This window comes from Agelaius phoeniceus, chromosome 2, assembly GCF_051311805.1.
Source record: "Agelaius phoeniceus isolate bAgePho1 chromosome 2, bAgePho1.hap1, whole genome shotgun sequence".
Classification (NCBI taxonomy): domain Eukaryota; kingdom Metazoa; phylum Chordata; class Aves; order Passeriformes; family Icteridae; genus Agelaius; species Agelaius phoeniceus.
The window spans coordinates 96,482,421-96,501,796 of NC_135266.1; the positions used below are offsets into that span (position 1 = coordinate 96,482,421).

General features: G+C 42.1%; 1 protein-coding gene across 1 annotated transcript; it reads right to left on the minus strand.

The window, feature by feature from the left end:
* Positions 1 to 703: 703 nt before the first annotated feature.
* Positions 704 to 13,390, minus strand: TBX19 (T-box transcription factor 19). Its single transcript, XM_054654403.2, has 8 exons — positions 13,179 to 13,390; positions 7,670 to 7,934; positions 5,685 to 5,819; positions 4,879 to 4,940; positions 3,801 to 3,862; positions 2,968 to 3,156; positions 1,825 to 1,957; positions 704 to 978 (listed from the first exon to the last, which is right to left on the minus strand). The coding sequence occupies exons 1-8, from the start codon at positions 13,373 to 13,375 to the stop codon at positions 726 to 728; spliced, it is 1,296 nt and encodes a 431-aa protein (XP_054510378.1). The 5' UTR covers positions 13,376 to 13,390; the 3' UTR covers positions 704 to 725.
* Between the last annotated feature and the right edge of the window lie 5,986 nt (positions 13,391 to 19,376).

Genomic DNA, 19,376 nt, shown 5'->3' on the forward strand with positions numbered 1-19,376 from the left:
TGAACATTTTTTCTATAATTCTTTTCCCTCCATCCTTTCAAATATAGCACATATTTGAAACACTGGAGCTTTCCATTACCAAGACTGTAACATCAGACTCTAAATGGTAAACTAGCTACCCTTCACCCTGCTGCTACAATGTGGCCACTTCAGCAGTTTGAGTGTGCCCACTGTCCCCACGGCATACACACAGCAAACAGCAACTGGAGAAGGGAAGGGGACGAGAATGCTATATGCAGGTGGCATTAGGATGTCAGACTAATTTCATCCCCTGAGGGGTTTAGTTTCAGGTATTGTGAAAACCTCTATGTAAAAGACTCAGAAAGCCTTTAAAACAGTGCTGTCCCTTCAAATGACCAGTTGCAAACTTGCTCACAATTTTCCCTGGACTTGGCTGTTAGTTACAGAGGGAACTTCTAAAATGACATGCGGGTATCCAGCTGCCATGTCTGCTTCACTCAGTCTCATGTCTCTGATCATTTTTAACGTGATATAGATGCAAAGCTAACTAAAAAGGTTCTTTCTGGACATTATCCTGAATGATGCATAAAATTGCAGTAACAAGCTAATTCGTATAATATTTCCTGCCTTTGCATTTTGGCTTAGCTGGCACACAAAAGGTACATTATAGGAAGTGATGAAGTCCTTTTCCTGCATACATTTCTGCATCGCACTCCTAAGGGAACATTTGCCATTTGTGTCAGTCTTGGTTGGCTGAGCTTCCCTCAGGAGCTGCCTGTCCATTGAAAGGAGTGTGAGGATGTCCACGCAGAGTCAGTTAGTCTGGTGAGAGTGCCTTCCCCTTGTGCTTCCATGCTGCCAGACACCATACCCTGCAGAGGGATTTGGACTGATGATGCAGCAGGTAAGGGGATATTACCCCTTAAAAACACACTTGGAGGGTTGCTGTTCACCTCGCTTCCTGGGTTGGCAGCATTTACAGCACTGTTGCTCACTGTCCACAGGCAAGGGTAGTGGCTGGGAAAAAAAAGCAGCACAGATTGAATGACTTATTTCAAAGCATTTAGCCTGCATAAGACTTGGCACAGTAGAGTCAATTTCACTATCTGTTCAAAAGCAGCTGTTCAAATCAGGTTACCAAACTAGATCAGCCTTGAAGATCTTAAGTGAAAAACCACCAGTAGCCATCACCTGGTGACCCTGGAGGGAGGCATGGAGAGCAATGTACAAGTATATGTGAGATTTCAAAGTGTAAGGATTTTTTATGGGCTTCTGAGACTTCTTCCCATCTTAGGAGCTGAGTCAGAAGAGTTTCTAGAGAGGGAGGTCACAAAGTCTCAGGACACTGCCCAGCTACTAGGGTATAAACACTGAGAAGAAAATCTACTCAATCAGATAACAGTGCATTTGAAATTGCAGCTGATTTTCCTGACACCTAAGTTAGAGAAGAAATTATTGCATTCTTTTAGGGAAAATAAGGAAAAAGATTTGATAATTAATTGATTCTCTAGGTCTAAATTCCATTTACTCCTAGAATAGGATCCTCATTTCATGTAGGATAATAGTGAGAAATATAGGAAGAAAAATATTTTGGTTTTAAAATGCTCACAGATTGTAGAGTCCAGAATTCTTTGTAGGTATTCCAAGATCCCGGTTTTCAGCAATGCTGGGGAAAAATGAAGCTCCCATAGAGCAGAAGATGATTAGCTTGTCAGAAAGATTTGCCCAGGAATCTTGAATTGGGAACTTAGGACACATTTCAAATCCTGGACACTGATTAAAGTTTGGAACAAAGGGCAAATCACCAGGACCGTCCTACCAGCCTCAGTGCCCCTCATAGCAGCAGTTTTCCTGTAACCTTACCTGGGTCCAGGGCTGGCACCTCCCTTTGTGTGTGGCACTGAGAGCAAATTAGTGTGTGGAGAGGATGGCAAAGTCCAGCTGTCATGTCCTGAGAATACCTGAAGATTATTGCTGGAGCTGTCCAATAAATTAACTTTGGGGAGGGAAAAAAAGCAACAAACAAATCCTCAGTGACAGACAATGTCTTAAGACAGCAAAACATGGGCAGGCTTAAGGCAGCAATCTGATCATGAGGTGCCCAACCACAGGTAATAGGACAGAAATCCCAACCACAGGTAAAAAGGCAAAATTCCTCTGTTTGTTTAGAGAGTAGCAAGGTGCCATGGCAACCCCAGGTGTGATACATGAGAAGGTACAGCATGACAGACATAGGATTTTCATTTCTGCAAGTCTGACTAATATTTTTTTCATAATTGACATATATCAGACAATGTTTTGATACAGATTTCCTTATAATTTGAGCTAAAATACTTAATAAAATTTTATAAATACTGCCCCATTCCTGGAAATTTTCATTCAGGTTGAATGGAGCTTTGGGCAACCTGGTCTAGTGGAAGGTGCCCCTACCCATGGCAGGGAGGTTGGAACAGGATGATTTTTAGAATCCTTTTCAAGCCAAATCCTTCCATGAGAAATACTTCCATTAAACAGGAATTCTTGCTAAATTATAATTAGCAAGCAGATTACTTTATCCCTGCTCTGCTTTCCGACCCACTTCTTCTAATCAAAGTACAATCAATTTCTGGATTTGCACCCAGATCCAGAAAGGGAAAGGGACTCAAAGGATGTTCTGACAATACCAAAATGCCTTTGCCTCAATTCAGCTCCTACCTGAGAGCTGCTTTGACTTGAGAACTCAACTGTGTCATGGCAGGGCATCAAAAGAAGACCTGCAACGCTCTTTTTGTATAACTGGAAGCTGTAGTGAAAGCAAGACCATACACTCTGGTTTATCACTAAGAGTGCACCAAGTTCCTGGTCCCTCTTGTTTTGCTGCCTTGGTCACCCTGGGTGCCTGAAGGGTTCTGTGCAGAGAATCACCACACCCTTTACTAGTCTGAGCTTAGCCTTGCTCCAGGGTTTGTGCTAACCTAAGGCACAGGGCAGGCAGGCAGAGGCAACAAAGCAGTGCTCCAGGAATACCTGAAGGGGAGTGATTCCTCTGCATGTAGGAGGGTGGATATGGAGCAGCCCGATGGCCTCGCAGGGCTGAGTATCTCTCGCAGCTGTGGGGAGCCTGTGGAGCGGGCAGAGGCAAAGCTCCACTGTACTGGTAATTAGAGCTTCCCGAGGCACACATTGGATCTGGGTTGGAAATCAACCAGCCACCCACTTTGAGGGAAAAGAGAGAACAAAACTATTACTATTGCTGCATTCAAGTGCTACAGTACAACTCAGAAATAACCAGCCTTCTTGCAGAATTAGCTGTGCCTAAGAAATACCAAGCAGATGCTAAGATACTGTTTTGTGAAACAACTGACAAAAAAATAGTAACCGTCCACTCCCCTCCCAACCCACCAACACTGAAAACAAGTCCTGAAAGCAACCAGAAAATGTCACAAACATTAAAGAACAAATGAAAGAAAAACTATCAGTAAAGCAAATGCAACTTCTGCCTCCCCTCATTTTTTACCTGTTTACCCATGAAAGATAAATTTATAGGCGATAAAAACATTCACAAATACAAAAACAAAGGGGTAAGAAAATCCTAAAAATGTCATATATCATCTTGATTCTAGATTCCTTTTAATATTGAAAAACTGGAATTTATGGAAAATCATCCCTCTGCAGGACCTCTCACGTTATTTCCTATGGTGAGGTCTCTTCAATCTTCTTTTTTTTTTTAAAGGGTCCCTCTCTATGAACATAATTCAGGACTCAGTAAGTGACCAGCACGAACCAGTTAAGCAAGCCCCAGGTTCCCAGCACCCATCATATCTCACAAAACTTGCAGTTGACATAAATAAAAACCTTACAGTGAGAATATGTCATATGTTGACCTTCAGAGACTGTCTCTGGAACATCCTTAGAATGGTTTCTGAAAAGCAAAATACTTAGTGGTAAGTGTTCTCATTGAAAAATTACAAAAGTTATAACCAGAACTATTCATTAAAAATTGGAGAAGTGAGTGAAAAAGAGGGAAATCCCTCTCCTTTAACCTTGCTAGGCAGCAGTAGACCTTTCTACATTCTGCCATAAAGGAAGCTGGAGCTTTTGTTTGATGACATAAGCAAAAATGTTCCTAATTTTTTGCCATATTTGGGAGCTGAACATGGAATTCTAAATCTGCCTGTGAGCACCATTCCTGCTTGCAGGCAAGCTGAAGGCAGCATTCCCCCTTCCCCAGCTGGAAACCCTGATACTGAGACACAGCAACTTCTTGAGTGGTGAGAGGAATGAAAGGAAATACAGATTCTCCTGCAGGCACATGGGACACTTCACATGTCAGAAGATAAAGCAGGTCCAAACAAAATTAATTAGAAATTATGGGATGGAATGCATCATTTGGATGCCACTGTGCATTAACATGGGTGATGCAAGGAAAATTTTGCAAGATAAACTACAATTAATTTCTGATGGAAGCCTCTCTGACGTCTTAACTTTAATCAACCTATCATAAATTATCACACAGACTTAATAACAGCAGTGTAGTTACATTACAGTTACACTGTAATTTCACTTCAACTATGCTTTTGGACACTTGGAGTTAACATTTTTTCTCCCTGACCTATCAAATTACAAGATTCACTGAAGTGCAAGTACACTGTAGTGGACATATGTAGGGTATAACACTACTGGGGAAGCTCACACCATCTCATTTCAGGCTTTCTATGTAGACAGACATAAGTGCCAGGATCCCCAAGAGCACATTCACCCATTTCAGCATCTATTGTAATAATGATATAGTCTCCCAGATAATACCATTGGAGGGACTCTGGATTTAGCAGAAACAAGATTCAGTTATGTAATTTATCTTTCGTGTGGTGATGTCATGGTTTTAACCATATCAGCAGCAAAAAGCTACTGGATCAAAAAAACAAAAGATGAACTTACCTTTCCTTTGCATCCAGGAAGGCTTTGGCAAAGGGATTATACTTGATTTTGAGAGCTGTTATCTTGAATTTACAGAAAACAAGGCATGTTAGTGAGGGCAATTTGAAATAGAAACGTGACAAAACATCCTCCAGAGTAATCTGAGGGGAACTGTCTGGGTTAGCCTAAAATATATCCCCACACTTGATGTTTCCCAGGCTGGGTAGGAGACAGCTTTGCTGTGCACTGATCAGTGCCACAGGCAAAACACCAGCTGGGGCAGCCTGGCATGACGTTGTCTGGTAAATGTGATGGAATGGTGGACTCTTTCAAGAGGGTTTAAACACTGAATTCCTATGAAAATCTGCAGCAACATTAGCTAAGGGATGTGGCACAGGAGTTAGCAATTCTTACAGTCCAAAGCATCCCTCAAGGGCAGAAATTTTCTCATGCAGTATTGTGTTGTTCTGCAGTTGTACATATTATAGGGACATGGAGAGAGGGTTATCATTATGACTATCAGTTATTGCTGGAGAAAGATATTTTAGGGCTGTTTGGCTTTTATTTCCAGTAAAGGATTGAGATGCCGAGACAGATGGACCAGTCTGGAATAGCTGTGTCAGGATATTAAGCTAAACCTAGCTTATTACTGAAGCCAGACACTAGATTAGTCAACATTCTACTGCAGAGAAAAGACAGAGTATTAGAGTAGATGGAGTATTACACTGCATGGGACTGGTGGGGAAACAAGAAAAAGGCATGCTGGTCTTGTAGTTAATTAGCTACTATCAGATCTCCTCAGTGGTGCACAGTGTGGCACCGCCTACCTCTTCATTCTGGTAGGCAGTCACCGCTATGAACTGTGTCTCAGGGAAGGAGCAGTTCATCACCATCCGGTGGGGGCCTCCTACACGAACTATGTGCACCTGGGGCTCGTATTTGTGCAGGGAGTTCAACATTATCTGCAGGAAACAAAACAGAGAGACAGCCCCCAGTGTCACTCTGGCACCTCACAGCCAACCTCTGGCTCTGTGACAGAGCAGCTGTTGCTGCTGAACCTCCCCAGCCAGCAACTCCTAAAGCAGAAGGGCAGGTGCCTCCCTCTCCTGCAATAACTACAGGCCAAACAGAATGAGATTTCACTGGACTGGATTTAAGGCTTTGGATGCAGCAGCAGCAGCAGTGAGTATTTGTGTTAGCAGCTATGGCCCTCAAACCACTGGGCTCCCGCTGCACTAGAGGCTGCTGAAACAGCTCAGGGGCACTCACGATCCTGCTTCTGCTGTCTGGAAGACCAGAATCACCATCACAGAAAAGGTGCCAGGAGGAAGCTGAGGCAGTCACCCAGTCTTCTCTCTGGGCAAGATGAAGTGTATCCAAACAGGCCTTGGCAGATCATCTAACCTGGCACTAAAAGGTGTGAATAGCATTGATTCCAGGAAGTCTATTAGGTCCTTTAATTGGGTCTAGTGCAAGAACAAGATTATCTTTTAAAATTTGTACTTTGCAAAGTGATGTATACATACATATATATATATATATATATAAAAGAAAGAACACAGCTATTAGCATAAAGCACTGATAGTCACCAATTACTTTCTAAACCATCAGAGAAGGGGCAGCTGAAGCACAGAGTGGGGACATGGTTTACTTTAACACTGTGGTCATGATCTCAAAAGAAAGCAAAGGAAGCTTCAGTCATTTATTGTTTAGTAACTTTTGTTTGGGTTCTGTTTCTCATATGGTTTTCCTCTCCTGCTTTCTATTATTTTGCTCTCCTTCATATATATACAGAGTGTTCCCCTGTTTTTTTCTCCAGGGACTCTTTGACGCTCCAAGTTTCCTGTAGCTTTTTTCCCCCCATGCATATTTTTCTGAGGCTTTTGACTTTTCTGAAATCCTGGACACACAACAAGCATTTGCAAATTCAGATCCTGTTCTATGCTCTACAGTAATTCTTGTGTGCTGGTTCCATATATGACTAAGGAAAAGTCAGATCATCTTCCTGTTCTCCAACCAGTAAAACCCGAGATAATTTCCTACCTCATTAGAGCACTAAGCTTACAGAGGTACCTCATAAACCTAATGGAAATAACAGATTGAGAGCATATAACATTTACATGAAAGAGGTTGTTTCTGGGCTGACAAGTATCATCCACTGTAGGAGTTTTGTACCAAACAAACAAGTGAACAAAAGGTCTTGTGCAACATTTTGCCTTTAGATGCATCATCAAAAATAAAATATGACACAAAACTAATTTTCCTGTTTGCATTTTTAAGCAGTTCAAAGAGAAATTCACTTATTTCTGGTACATGTGGTTTCTTTCCAAAGGCCAAAGCTGATTCAATAGAATATTGATAATTATCATGATGCAGAAGCAGACACAGTAATTATTTCATTTAGGAGCAGCCTTTTATTCTGCCATCTGACTCCTGCCAACATTCCACTTACACCAAACAACATTGGGGAGCACAACAAAAACCTAATACCCATGGCCATTTTTCCCCCCTTTCTCTGAAGTCCTATGTAAAAATCCACAGCACACGAGACCAACTCTGAAAAGACCCCTGACGATTAAGTAAACCACAGCACTCTGTCTCTCTTAACATCAAGAAGTCCATTAGAATCTGAAAGTGCCAATTAAGGCCTGTTTATCCCTGTTTACATTTGGCCTCCAGAGAATAATTGGCATCTGTGGGTGAAGAGGCCTGTAAGGGCTTCTATAATTACATAAATGGACCCTTGATATTTCTTGATTGGTAGGTGCTTGCAATTGAAGCCAAGAGGTGGTGTGGAAACATCAGGCCATACCTGCCCACTCCCATTGAGCTTGTTGGTAAGTTTGACTTTGCTGAAGGAAATGGCAGCTTTCATCCAATGGGCCCCAAAGTTCGGAGAGTCTGGGTGGATGTAGACACAGCTGTGGTTCGGTGGCTCTGGTTTCCCAGCTGGCACCCATTCTCCATTGACGTACTTCCAGCGGTGGCCATCAGTCGGAGCAAAGTCCAGCAGGAAGGAATACATGGCATTTGGATCCAAGCCTGACACACTGATCTTCAAAACAGGGAACATCCGCCTGGCCAGGGAAACAAAAAAGGGTGACATCACTGGAAACTGCTGTTGAAAGACTCTCCTCCGTATGTTTGTTTCCAGTTGCTCACTGACTAGCTCAGTATAAAAAATCCATCCTCCCTTCCTTCAATCCACCCTTGCCATCAGACCTTGCACTTGGCAGTTTCTCCAGTAATTTGGTCCCATACTTCCATATTCCCTGACCTCAGCAGCTTGACCATGTCCTATTGCTTTTAGTTTCATCTTACACACAAGCTCTTAACTTCTACCCAACCTTCCATTATCTCGTGGGTTTAAAACTGAAATCCTGCCTTTGTTTAGTTTTGGGAAAATGCTCCTTTTGTGCCCAAAGGTCCAATGCCACATTTCTCAATCCCCTTTTATTATTATTTCTTTATTTTGTAAAGGAGATTTGCAGGAGCTCACAGCTTGACTTTCAGTGGTTTTCTGTCTGTCCCAGTGCTTGTGATCAATGTCACACAGCTCTGAATTGGCACCTGAAAGTCTGCAGCAATAGAGCTAGTAGGGCTCCAACACTTGGAGGAACTGGGAATAAAGTGTGGACATCAGAACAGGTGTGTCCCAGCAAAGGTATCCTATTCATTAAGCTTCTTAGCTTGTCAAAGAATACATGTAATTGCTATTACATATCACCCCCTACATTCCTCTTCCATGAGTAACCGGCCTCCCTGCCCCAGACATCTCCAGACTGACCTCACCTGGCAACTGCCGTTTCTGCATGCCACATTTTTATGGACCATAAATTCCAATGAAAGCCAATGAATCTCTAGGTTCCTTTTCTCTATGGGTATAGAGAGAGTATACCAAGCAACCAGAGGAATTGCCTGAGGTCCATAGCTAGGGGGCTAAGGTAAGGTAGCTCTCGAGGCTTAGGTAGCCATATAAGACATCCAAAATACATAAGAAGGGAGCTGAAACTCCAGGCTGTCTTAAAGGACACTGGAAGTCTCTGCCCCTGCAGTCATACTGTCTAGTGACACACAAATGCAAATTGCTAACAATCATGACATCCCACTCACCTTTCTGGATACCTTGATATAGTTTTTGCTGCATACATTCAGCACCTTCTGCTGACAGGAAAAGACCGAATTTGAGATTTTTCATCTAATATTAATACTTGCTGATACCGTGTCAGTGCAGTATTGAAGAAGATATCATAGAATGGTTTGGGTTGAAAGGGACCTTAAAGATCATCTTGTCCCAGTCCCTGGATTGGTGTCCCCAACACCTTCCACTAGACCAGGTTGCTCTGAGCCTCATTCAATCTGGCCTTGAGCCATCTCCAGGGATGAGGCATCCACAGCTTCTTGGGGCAGCCTTTTCCAGTGCCTCACCACCCCTTCTATCACTGCATGTCCTTATAAAAAGTCCCTCTCCAGCTCTCTTGCAGCCCCCTTTAGGTACTGGGAGGCTGCTATAAGGTCTCTCTCCTCTCCAGGCTGAACAACCTCAGCTACCTAAGCTTTTCCTCACATGAAGTTTGTGCAGGCCCTGCTCTCAAGCCTGTCCAGATCCCTCTGGATGACATCCCTTCCCTCCACATGTCAACCAGAACACACAGCTAGGTGTTGCTGGCAAGCTTGCTAAGGGTGTGCCCCTGTCCCCAACAAAGGTAATGAAAAGCTTTAGTCCCAGTACTGACCCCTGAGGAACAGCACTCCTCACTGGTCTCCAAGGTACTGTGAACCATGACCTTCCTAATTAAATAGAAGCTTAGTTGAGGATTTACACACTACACGTGTCTTTCTGACCAGGATGTACCAGCTATCAAACTGGAATGTGATAAAAAGTATGAATGCATTTCTCCTTCCAACACTTAGATCTCCCCCAGTGTTCAAAGGAACATATTTAGATACATAGCTGAAATTGAATTAGTGGAGAAAATTAATCCACATGAAAATTTAATTTCACTAGATTATGCAGAGCAGTTTGTGTTACATGCAGATTGTTAATTCCTCTGCCCACAATGCAGACAGGCTGCTCTGCCTTTTTGTTTGAGAGGCTCAAGTTTATCCCCGAAGGACCTATAGACCAATCCAGAAGAGAATACTGTTACCATCCATTTTAACCTCTTGTAGCACTAAGATTAGAGCACTTCCCTGTGTTAACCAGCTTCACTACCAATTGTTCCCTGCCTCACTTGGACCAGCATGTTTTGACTGTACAGACTCTAACAATGGAAAACTTACCATCTAACATGTTCTGATGATTAAGTGGCTTTACTGTTAAAATCTGTCTTTTAGCATGGCAAATTGTGATTTCTCCAAATTTGTTTCAGTCAGATTGTTTCAATGATCAGGTAGGTGCACACGTGACCTCCATTTCTGCAATAGCTAAGCACTTCAGCTTCTTCTATTTATTTAGAGCAAATATGCTGTAATTACTCCACAGTACAGACCTTGAGTGGGAAGATGTTTGATATCAAACTTGGATGCGCAGTAACCAGTAAAGTTGCTTTAACATTCAAACCTGGAAAGGGCTTCTTTTCCTTCTTTTCCCCCACTCATGGCTGCCTGCACTGATCCCCTATGGATTCTCCCCATACGCAGAGGGGAATAGTGGCATCTACCTGTCTCCAGGCAATAGCAAGGATTGCAAAGTCTTGGGATACTGCCTAGCTAGTATGGTATAAACACTGAGAGAGGAAACCTATTCAGTCAGATAACACTGCATTTGATATTGAAGTGTCAATTTAATACAATAGGTCTGAGTAAAATAGGAGATGGTTTCCCACTGTATCAGCTGTACCCATTGAGATGCATTTTGTGATATAGCACATGTTTCAATTTTAATGATATCTATCCTGTTCAGAATATATCTATTTCCCCTAGGCATATTGCTAGGGCAGGTGATTATTATAATGAAGTATGATACAGCCACAGAGGCATATCTGTATATTAACACTGAAGTTGGTTCATCTAACTGTGACATTTTTGGGACCCTCGGTACCAATTAGAGATGACTCAGAGCAGATAGAATTGTGCATGCTAGAATTTGACACTTGAGCATCCCTAGTCAATTAGACTTTCATTCTCTGGGACACTCCTGTATTGGGTTTCTGTTTAATTTCTGAGCTTTGCTGACAATGTGTCTGTCCACACCAACTGTTTTCATTTTCACAAAAAAAGTTCAGGCTGACTCTTCTCTTTCATTGTAGAACACAGTTTTCAAAAGCATTCATCTACCCTTCAGCAAGAATGGTTTAGTTGTACTCATTTAGCAGCAGCAGAATAAGATCAATATTTTTTCTACTGAGAATCTCTCTGGAGACAATCACTGAAGAATCCTGAACCTGAGAAAAACTCAGCAATCACAGGAAATTGTCTCAAGTTTGTCTCCTTTTGAATAGCATGGTTCAGAGTTCTTTGTTGCAGGCCACAGTCTGTATTTCCTTTGTTTTAGTGTGATGCTGTGTTTTTGGATGAAAAATACTTTCAGAAATACAGAGATCCTTTTTCATAGTCTCTGCTACAGTAACTATGTTAAAAGGATTAATGCAAATGACAGCGTGACATACTTTTGTAATTTTTAATTTCACTGTAGTTTGATCATAAAGAATTCTATTGCTGCTCTCACTGACATTTCTGGAGATGTCACTGGCTATAGGAAAAGTAGAATCAGGCTGATAAGGAGTGTGTAAGTTAAAATTAAAAAATCAGGCAGCTTACACAATGAAATAAAAAGTACTCAGGCATATTCAGATAACAAAATATTCCCTTATCAACATGATAAAAATATTTTATCTATACACTCACCCTGACATTTTGGAAAGAACTAGTATCACCATGAAGTCATAATTTTCATTCGCTGCGAGGAAAGAAACTGAGAAAACCCTCTTGGTAATGTGTGACTCTTTGTACCAATTTAATTAATCAGAAACAAACCCATCTTACCTCATTTTTAGTCACTTACACTGTTAAGGAGACAGTTTAAGCTACTGTACACCAAGTGAAAGTCCACTTAGAAGTTATCTGTAGCCTAACAGCAGTTTTCAAAGCAATTTAAATGAAGTATAATCAGCTCCACAATATAAAAAGAATCTCAGCAGCAGATGTCTATCAGTAGGTTATTAGGAGGAATCAGAATGGCAATAGTGCTCTTACACCAAGAGCTGGTCCTTTGAGATGGTAACTTCTCTCTGCAGAATCACCTTGCTGAGTCAACAGACAAGATTTTTCATATTTACTGCTTTCACCTATGTCCCTCATCAAGCTACAGACAACAGTAATTTCATCCACAAATTCCGCTAAGTCAAAGTCTGGCAAAATTACACCACATGAGTAAATCTTTCTCTCCATCTCTTAATTTCTCTCTCCTAGGTGGATCTCCTGAGAGGTCTCATAAAACATGTGCATGTTGAAGGAACAGCTGGGGTGGGGGGCAGCAAAAGGCTGGCGAGGATAAATTAAATAAAAACCTTAGTACCACTGTGCAAATCTTATTCTGGTAGCTGCTTGTCTGTTATGGGCTGGACTCTGCTGTCAGCCCAGTTCAGAGCAGAACCTCTGTGGAGAGCTTTCTTCAAGCTAGTGCCTGATTCAAAATTAGCATCCTTCTCACAGATTTTTTACTCTTTTCCTGTGCCTTTCTGTGTTCCCAAATAGTAAGACATGTGATCCATTTATACCACAATGTTTTGTCCTTCTAAAACAGTGTATATTAAACATTCCACACTTGTTTCTAAGGGCACCAGCAACAACTGTGGGACCATGCAATTCAGACTGCACATACATATAGAGCACATAGGGCAGTTTTATTGCATCCACTCTGGTACAGACTGCTTATACAAGCTGTTAATACCCAAGGCCAGAGGGATGGGAACTGCAGCTGGGTCTAACAACACCAATCTGCTTCTGTGCAGTAATTTGAAGCCTACAGGTGAGGACTTGCTAATATAGACTGATGGTTATTAGTATAAAAAGTCATTACAAAGGTTTTGAGAGATATTCCCTTGCAAAAGTTTCCTTTTTGTGCAATCACAAGTTAACCTATATATTTTTCCAGCATGCTTCATAGGAGGAATGGTTTGGCAGTGACCAAAAAGAAGCAGGTTCACCCCATCTTGTTCATACAGTGGTTTTAGCAGACTGCAAGCCTGCAGTCACCTATAAACTCTGGTGTGCTCATTGCAGTTCTGTCGAGTCTGCACACACAGTTTATTATTGTAGAGCTTAACCTCCCTGGCTGTCACCTCCACTGAGCCCGCAGTGCTGAGCAGATCACTTACCTGCCATTCTTGGTCACGATCATCTCATTAGTGACTTCCCTGAATCTCTGCCATAGCGTCGCATCCTCCAAGACAACCTGGAGCTGTTTCTCTGTGGGGTCGCCTTTGTCTCTTCCAGCCCGGAGTTCACTCTCCACTACGCTGAGGAGCCTGGAGACAGTGCAGTCACTGGTTTTTTTGCAGCCCAGGTCTGCCATGATGGCTTTACTGCCAGAAACTTCAGGTAGCTGCTGAAAAGACAAAAATAATAAGCTAAATAAAAAAAGAAGTCAGTTCATTGGGTACCGTCTGACAAACATGCTCTCCTCACTCTTCTGCCACTGCCTAGCTATTTCCCCTGGAAGTCCCAAGGGCAGTGACACCACTGTGTGGAGGTTTACGCACACGCTCTACACTAAAAAGAGGACTATCTCCTAATTACCTGTTAGACAGTCAGGTGGGTGGCTGGCTGATGACTCAATTGGCTGCCTTGAAAGAAGAGTCCTCCATCCAAATTAGCATGCTTTTATCTTTTTTCAACCTGAAGTGGGTCTAATTGTTCTGCTTGAGAACCAGGTTTCCATTAATGAAAATTGTTTCATTTCCAGACTGAAACAATGCATGGAAATTGCATTCACGCTGGTGCGGACTCTAACTGAAGGAGCTAGGAAGAGTCAAGATAGTCACACAGAGAAGGTTGTCTTAAAATATTTTCACCATGAATGTTGCATAAATGCATTAACCTCATTCCTCTACATTCCTAAATCAAAATATAATAGTAAGAGACCTTGCAGCACTGAGTTTTCAGTGCACAAGGAGAAGGCAGCATCCCTACCCTCAATTCCTGATGGATATTGTGTCCATCCCTTGGTCCCACTGTCATTCACAGAACCCCTCCTGCACCTTACAGGTGGCTGAACACCCCTCTGGCTGCATTTCCAGGGACAGACTGCACACTTCTGGGGCTGGTACGAGCTTAACTGTCTGAGGCCTGGCACTGCTGACCAGCTTAAGGTCCATCTATGCAAAAGCTCCCTCAGCATCCCAAAAAGTCATTCTCTCTCACCTCATCCTGAGATAGTCTCTGACAAGTCTGATCCAACAACACAAGCCCTCCACAAAAAAACCTACCATTTTACTGAAGACTCCACCAATTTCAGCATTCAAGGAGACAAGAGATGTGGGCTCAGTCCCCTGCTGGAGGGTTAAGTGGAAACCCCACAAATAACAGTGACCTGTAAACACTGGGCTTTGGTATACAACAAATACTGGAGTACCTAACTTCTCGTGATACATCTACCTCTCATAATGTCTTTTAAATTTCTGGTCGGACATGACATAGTCAGGGACTTGATTATGAAAACATAGTCCTAGAGGTCATTTTTAGAGAAATACATTTTCTCTCTGCTTATTGAGAACTGCATTTTTTCAATTCAATAGTCCCTGTGGAATTTCTGTGCTTCTGTCTCTTTTAGAAAGACAAAATGACTTGGTGGGTCACTGTTGGGATTTTTACAGACAAAAAAGAGCATGGCAGACTTTGTAAAAGAGATTTTAAGTTAAATCCATCATTTGACAAGACCAACCGATCTTGCCTTTAAAAAAACTGAGGCACCATCCACCTAAACAACAATGGCCAGAGTTTGATGGCACCTTATTTGGCACCCTTCCAACCCAAATCATTCTGTGATTCTATGCTGCTTTCAAACTTCACACTCTGACACCTCTTCCCCTCTTCTTTTTTTTTAATTGTCAACTCATAACCAAAGTACCTAGATTATTTTATAAGTAAACTCAGGTGAGTTACATTAGCAGGTGTCAGATAGCAACTTCTAGTTGATAAACAGCCCACTTTCACTGCTGAACAACTAAAGAATGTACTTCAAAATCTATAGGCTATTTAAGTACTTTGAAGGGTACCACTTTGCATTTGTAAAAATAATTGCATCTCAGGTATGCTGTTGTAAATGGAATGTGTTTATGTTTGGGTTCCCTTTTCCAAATACTCAAAGAGGAGAGAGAAGTTACTACTGTAATTTTTCCATGCATGTGATCAAATGGCATAGGAAATGCATAGGAAACTATATGAGACAGTTTTAAATTTTATTATGTTACAGACAAAAATAGACAGAGAAATTGGTGCTGGTGGAAGTGCCATGAATTTTAATTAAACATTTTCAGGTTTTCAGGAACTTCTAAAACAGGTACATGTTACTTTGGGAATTTTTTTTAGCTGACGCCCTATTTCCATACAGGCTTTTTAGATATCGTTGCTCAGAAATCAGGAGATTCAAAGTCAAGGCAGGTAAAGAATCAACAGCTCATAAAAGTAATAACATTCCAGAAGTTACAATCAGTTCTTTCTACAGACAAATAAAAAGAGAAGCAGCCTGGCTTTCAGAAGTACTCACTGCCCATCTCTCCTGCAGGGCTTCAAGTGACTCGAGTGATACTGGATTAGAGCCTCAAAAAATCAGATCCTATCTACGTTCCTCAAGATGCTTAGAACTAAAAGGAAACCAAAAGCATGCAAAAAAGCAAGAACATTCATGTTCACATTGGTGGAAGGGTTTCTAAATGAGTAAGTGAAACTCTCTCACCAGCAGACACGGGTGCATCACTACAGATAAAGGATTTGCTCAGCAAAAATTGATGGGAAAGGGAGGCTGCACAAAGCAAAAGAAAGGGAAATCCTGCTTGGAGTGCACTGCTTGCCCAAAGCACTCCTGGGACTGAGCTGTAGGGAAGGAGAGGTGTATGGAAGGAATGGACAATGGACCTGTTCCAGTAATGGGTAGGGATGAGAGTTTTTCATCAATAAGACTGGATTTTTTTACAGCTAGCATCCCTAAGGGAGAAGCATGAATGTTTTTACTTTGGGGTATCATACTAAAACTTGTATCCTGCACAGTAATAAAATGCACTTTCAGATCCCAGAAGTGAGTAACACTTGTGTGCTTAGGTTATCACTCATGCAAGGTGTCTGATTCTTTAAAGTCTAGTGTCCAGAGGAAAAAATAAACCACAAATCTAACAACTTAAAATACCTGACTTTCACACAGTTTGAATTTTAGTAACTATGTTACCACAGCTCAGGACACCTGAAACGTCAAAATTTTCCAAAATGAGAGTAGTTACTTGTGGTTGATTAGTAGGAACAGCGCAATTACTATTTTCAGCATGAGGAAGGTTGTTTCAGCTCTGAGAGTTCAGCTTAAGAGCAATTTGTGTTGGATGTACCAGAAGGCACAGTTCACCACTGACATATCATTCCAATCTAAAAGAATTAGCCAAAGAAGTTTACACATATGCAAGCACATGACCAGCTGAATGGACTTGAGCCTGAGATTCTACTTTAAAACACACTTCCAGATTCCGTGAATGACGCTTCTTTGCATTGCGCACTGTCTCTGTGTCACACAGCTGCCATGAGAGAGGGCTGCAGAACAGAAGCCAGAAAGATCCAGAGTCACAGTTCTTTGTTTTTTTGTTGGCTTTTCATTTAACAAAAATACTACGTGTGGAAATTTACTTTGAATATTTAGCCTGTTTTAAGAGAAGTGAGAGACATCCTCTAATCTTTTATCCCTCTATTCACCTAAATAACAACTTGGAATGCTTTCCAAACAACCCTTCTTTCTCCTACTTTCTTGCAAGATTATTTGTCTACAGGTGCTGGAACAGAGGCCCAAACAGATTCATAACAGCTGTAGGTATTGCCAGGGCACGGAGACCAATCCATTCTCAGGTCTGAGTAATTTCTTGGGCTGGAAGTTAAATTTCCCTGAACCTGACATTTGAAGAAAAGGTAGCTGGACTTACAGAGGAGCACAGTAGGTGTTCCTGGTGACTGACAGCCAGTGCCACTGCAAGGGGGGACGGTTTATTGCCCCTCTTACTTGCACTTATCACCCATTTAATTAGACAAGCAAATCAGTAGGGGTGGCAAAAGGAACAGAAAATGCCCCTATAAAACCTGCAAATTTGTAAGTTTTCCCTGAAACCCAGCTGGGAGACCTGGGCACTTCCAAGCAGACTCCTAGTGGCTCATAGACAGCAGAACTAGCTCAGAATGCAAGCAAAACACTCGCAATCATCTCCCATTTACTAATAATAATTTAGTAACTCACATTTTAAATGAAGCAATGAGGACTGGGGAGAGCAGTGAAAGAACAATCAGAACAATCCTGCAATACTTATTGGACTTCACTCACTAAGTTACAGCAGGAAAATGCAAGGGGTTATTTTTGACTTTCGAATTAAGCTTGTTCTTAAATGCCCCTGGCCACCAGCTGGTGAGGTACACAGAAAGGAGAGGGAAAAAAGCAAACAAGAAAAAAGGTAATTAAAGAGGCCTTTCTTGCCCTGACATTGGATAGCTGTTTTTTTGGCCTTTAGCTGCATGTTTCCAAAGAAAAGACAGCCCTTCATCATCAGATGAAATTGCAGAAAATAAGACTCACTCTTTCCATCTCCAAAGCTCCCACTGCAGCATTCAGCTAACCCCCCTCCTCTGAACAGTGAGTCCCAACAACACAGGGAAATGTAACCTCCGTCACCATGACATTCCCAGGAAATCAACACCTATCAACTACCACCGAATAATTGAGAACGGATAAAAAGACAGCTGCTTTCCTTCTGTTTTTAATCATGTGTCCAGCCTCTTAAGAGATTGCTAGGCTAGAGGAGACTTTAAGAAGATTAGTCTTTTCATTAATGTCGGGGTGAGGGCACAGTTTCAGTAACTTCCCCTGGGTATGTTTTTAGCAGAAAGGCAGGCGACTTCTTTGGGTGGTACCTCCCTGTCTGGTGTTTTAACTGAGATAATACTGAGATTAATTCTGAGCCCAGGGAGCAGGGAAGACTTTCCATGCTTTTTACAAAGAGAAAGCAGAAAAAAAAAAAAACAAACCCAAGTTAAAAACCTAATGTAGTGTGATGGGTTGAGCCTGGATGGGTACCAGGTACCCACCAAAGGGTGGGAACTGCTCTGTTTCTCCCATCCTCTGTGCTCCTCAGCAGGGACAGAGAAAATATTACAAAAAGCTCATGGGTTGAAATAAGGACAGGGAGAGATCACTCACCATTACCATCATGGGACAATCAGGCTTGACTTGGGGAAATTAATTTAATTTATTACCAATCAAAACTGAGTTACCTAATAAGAAACAAAACCAAATGTCAAAACTCCTTCCCTTCAGCCCTCATTTATTCTCAGGCCTAACTTTCTGCCTGGTTTTCTCTTCCCTCTCCCTCCCAGTGACCTTCTCAGGCAAAGGGCTCCTCACACTCTTCCCCTGCTCCAGCTTAGGATTCCTCTTATGGAAAACAGTCCTCCATGAACTTCTCCATTAGTTCTTCCCACAGCCTTCAGTTTTTCACATAGTGCTCTAGTATGGGTCACTTCCATGGGGTACAATCCTTCAGGAACAGGCTGCTGCAGTGTGGGTTCTCTGCAGGGTCAAAAATCACCTAGGCAGCAAACCTGCTCCAGTGTGGGTTCCTCTGTCCAGGAGTTCGCTCCAGCTTGGGCTTCCTACAAATCACAGCCTCCTATGGGCATCCATCTGCTCTGGCAGGTGGGTCTCTGCATCCCCATGGACCTCCAAGGGCTGCAGGGGCACAGCTGCCTCACCATGGTCAGCACCATGGGCTGCAGGGGAATCTCTGCTCTGGTACCTGGAGCACCTCCTGCCCCACCTTCTCCACTGACCTTGGTGTCTGTAGTGCTTTTTCTCTCACAAATTCTCTCCCATCTCTTTGGCTGCATTAGTGTAAGGGGTTTTTCTCCTCAAATATGTTACCCTAGAGGTGCTACCACTGTTGCTGGTGGGCTCAGCCTTGGCCAGCAGTGGGTTCATCTTGGAACCAGCTGGCCATGGCTCTATCAATGTATGGGAAGCTTATGGCAGCTTTCCAGGGAAGCCACCCCTGTAGCCCCCTCACCAAGACATTACCAGCAAACTAAATATATATAGTCAGTCTGGTGATAAACGTAACTTAATTTGCTTTAAACAATAATTATACTTTTTTCTAATTTGTTTTTTTTTTAACTTGAAGATGTTCAGTGATGTCTTAAGACATTAATTATCACCTAGAGGAAGAAACTATTACTGTTCCCATTTTAAAGATCAGAAAATAATTTTAAAAGTAAGAGATTCTAAGCAAAGCTTTAAGTTTTACTTACAACAGCTCAGAATGAAAGTAATATATTCAGTG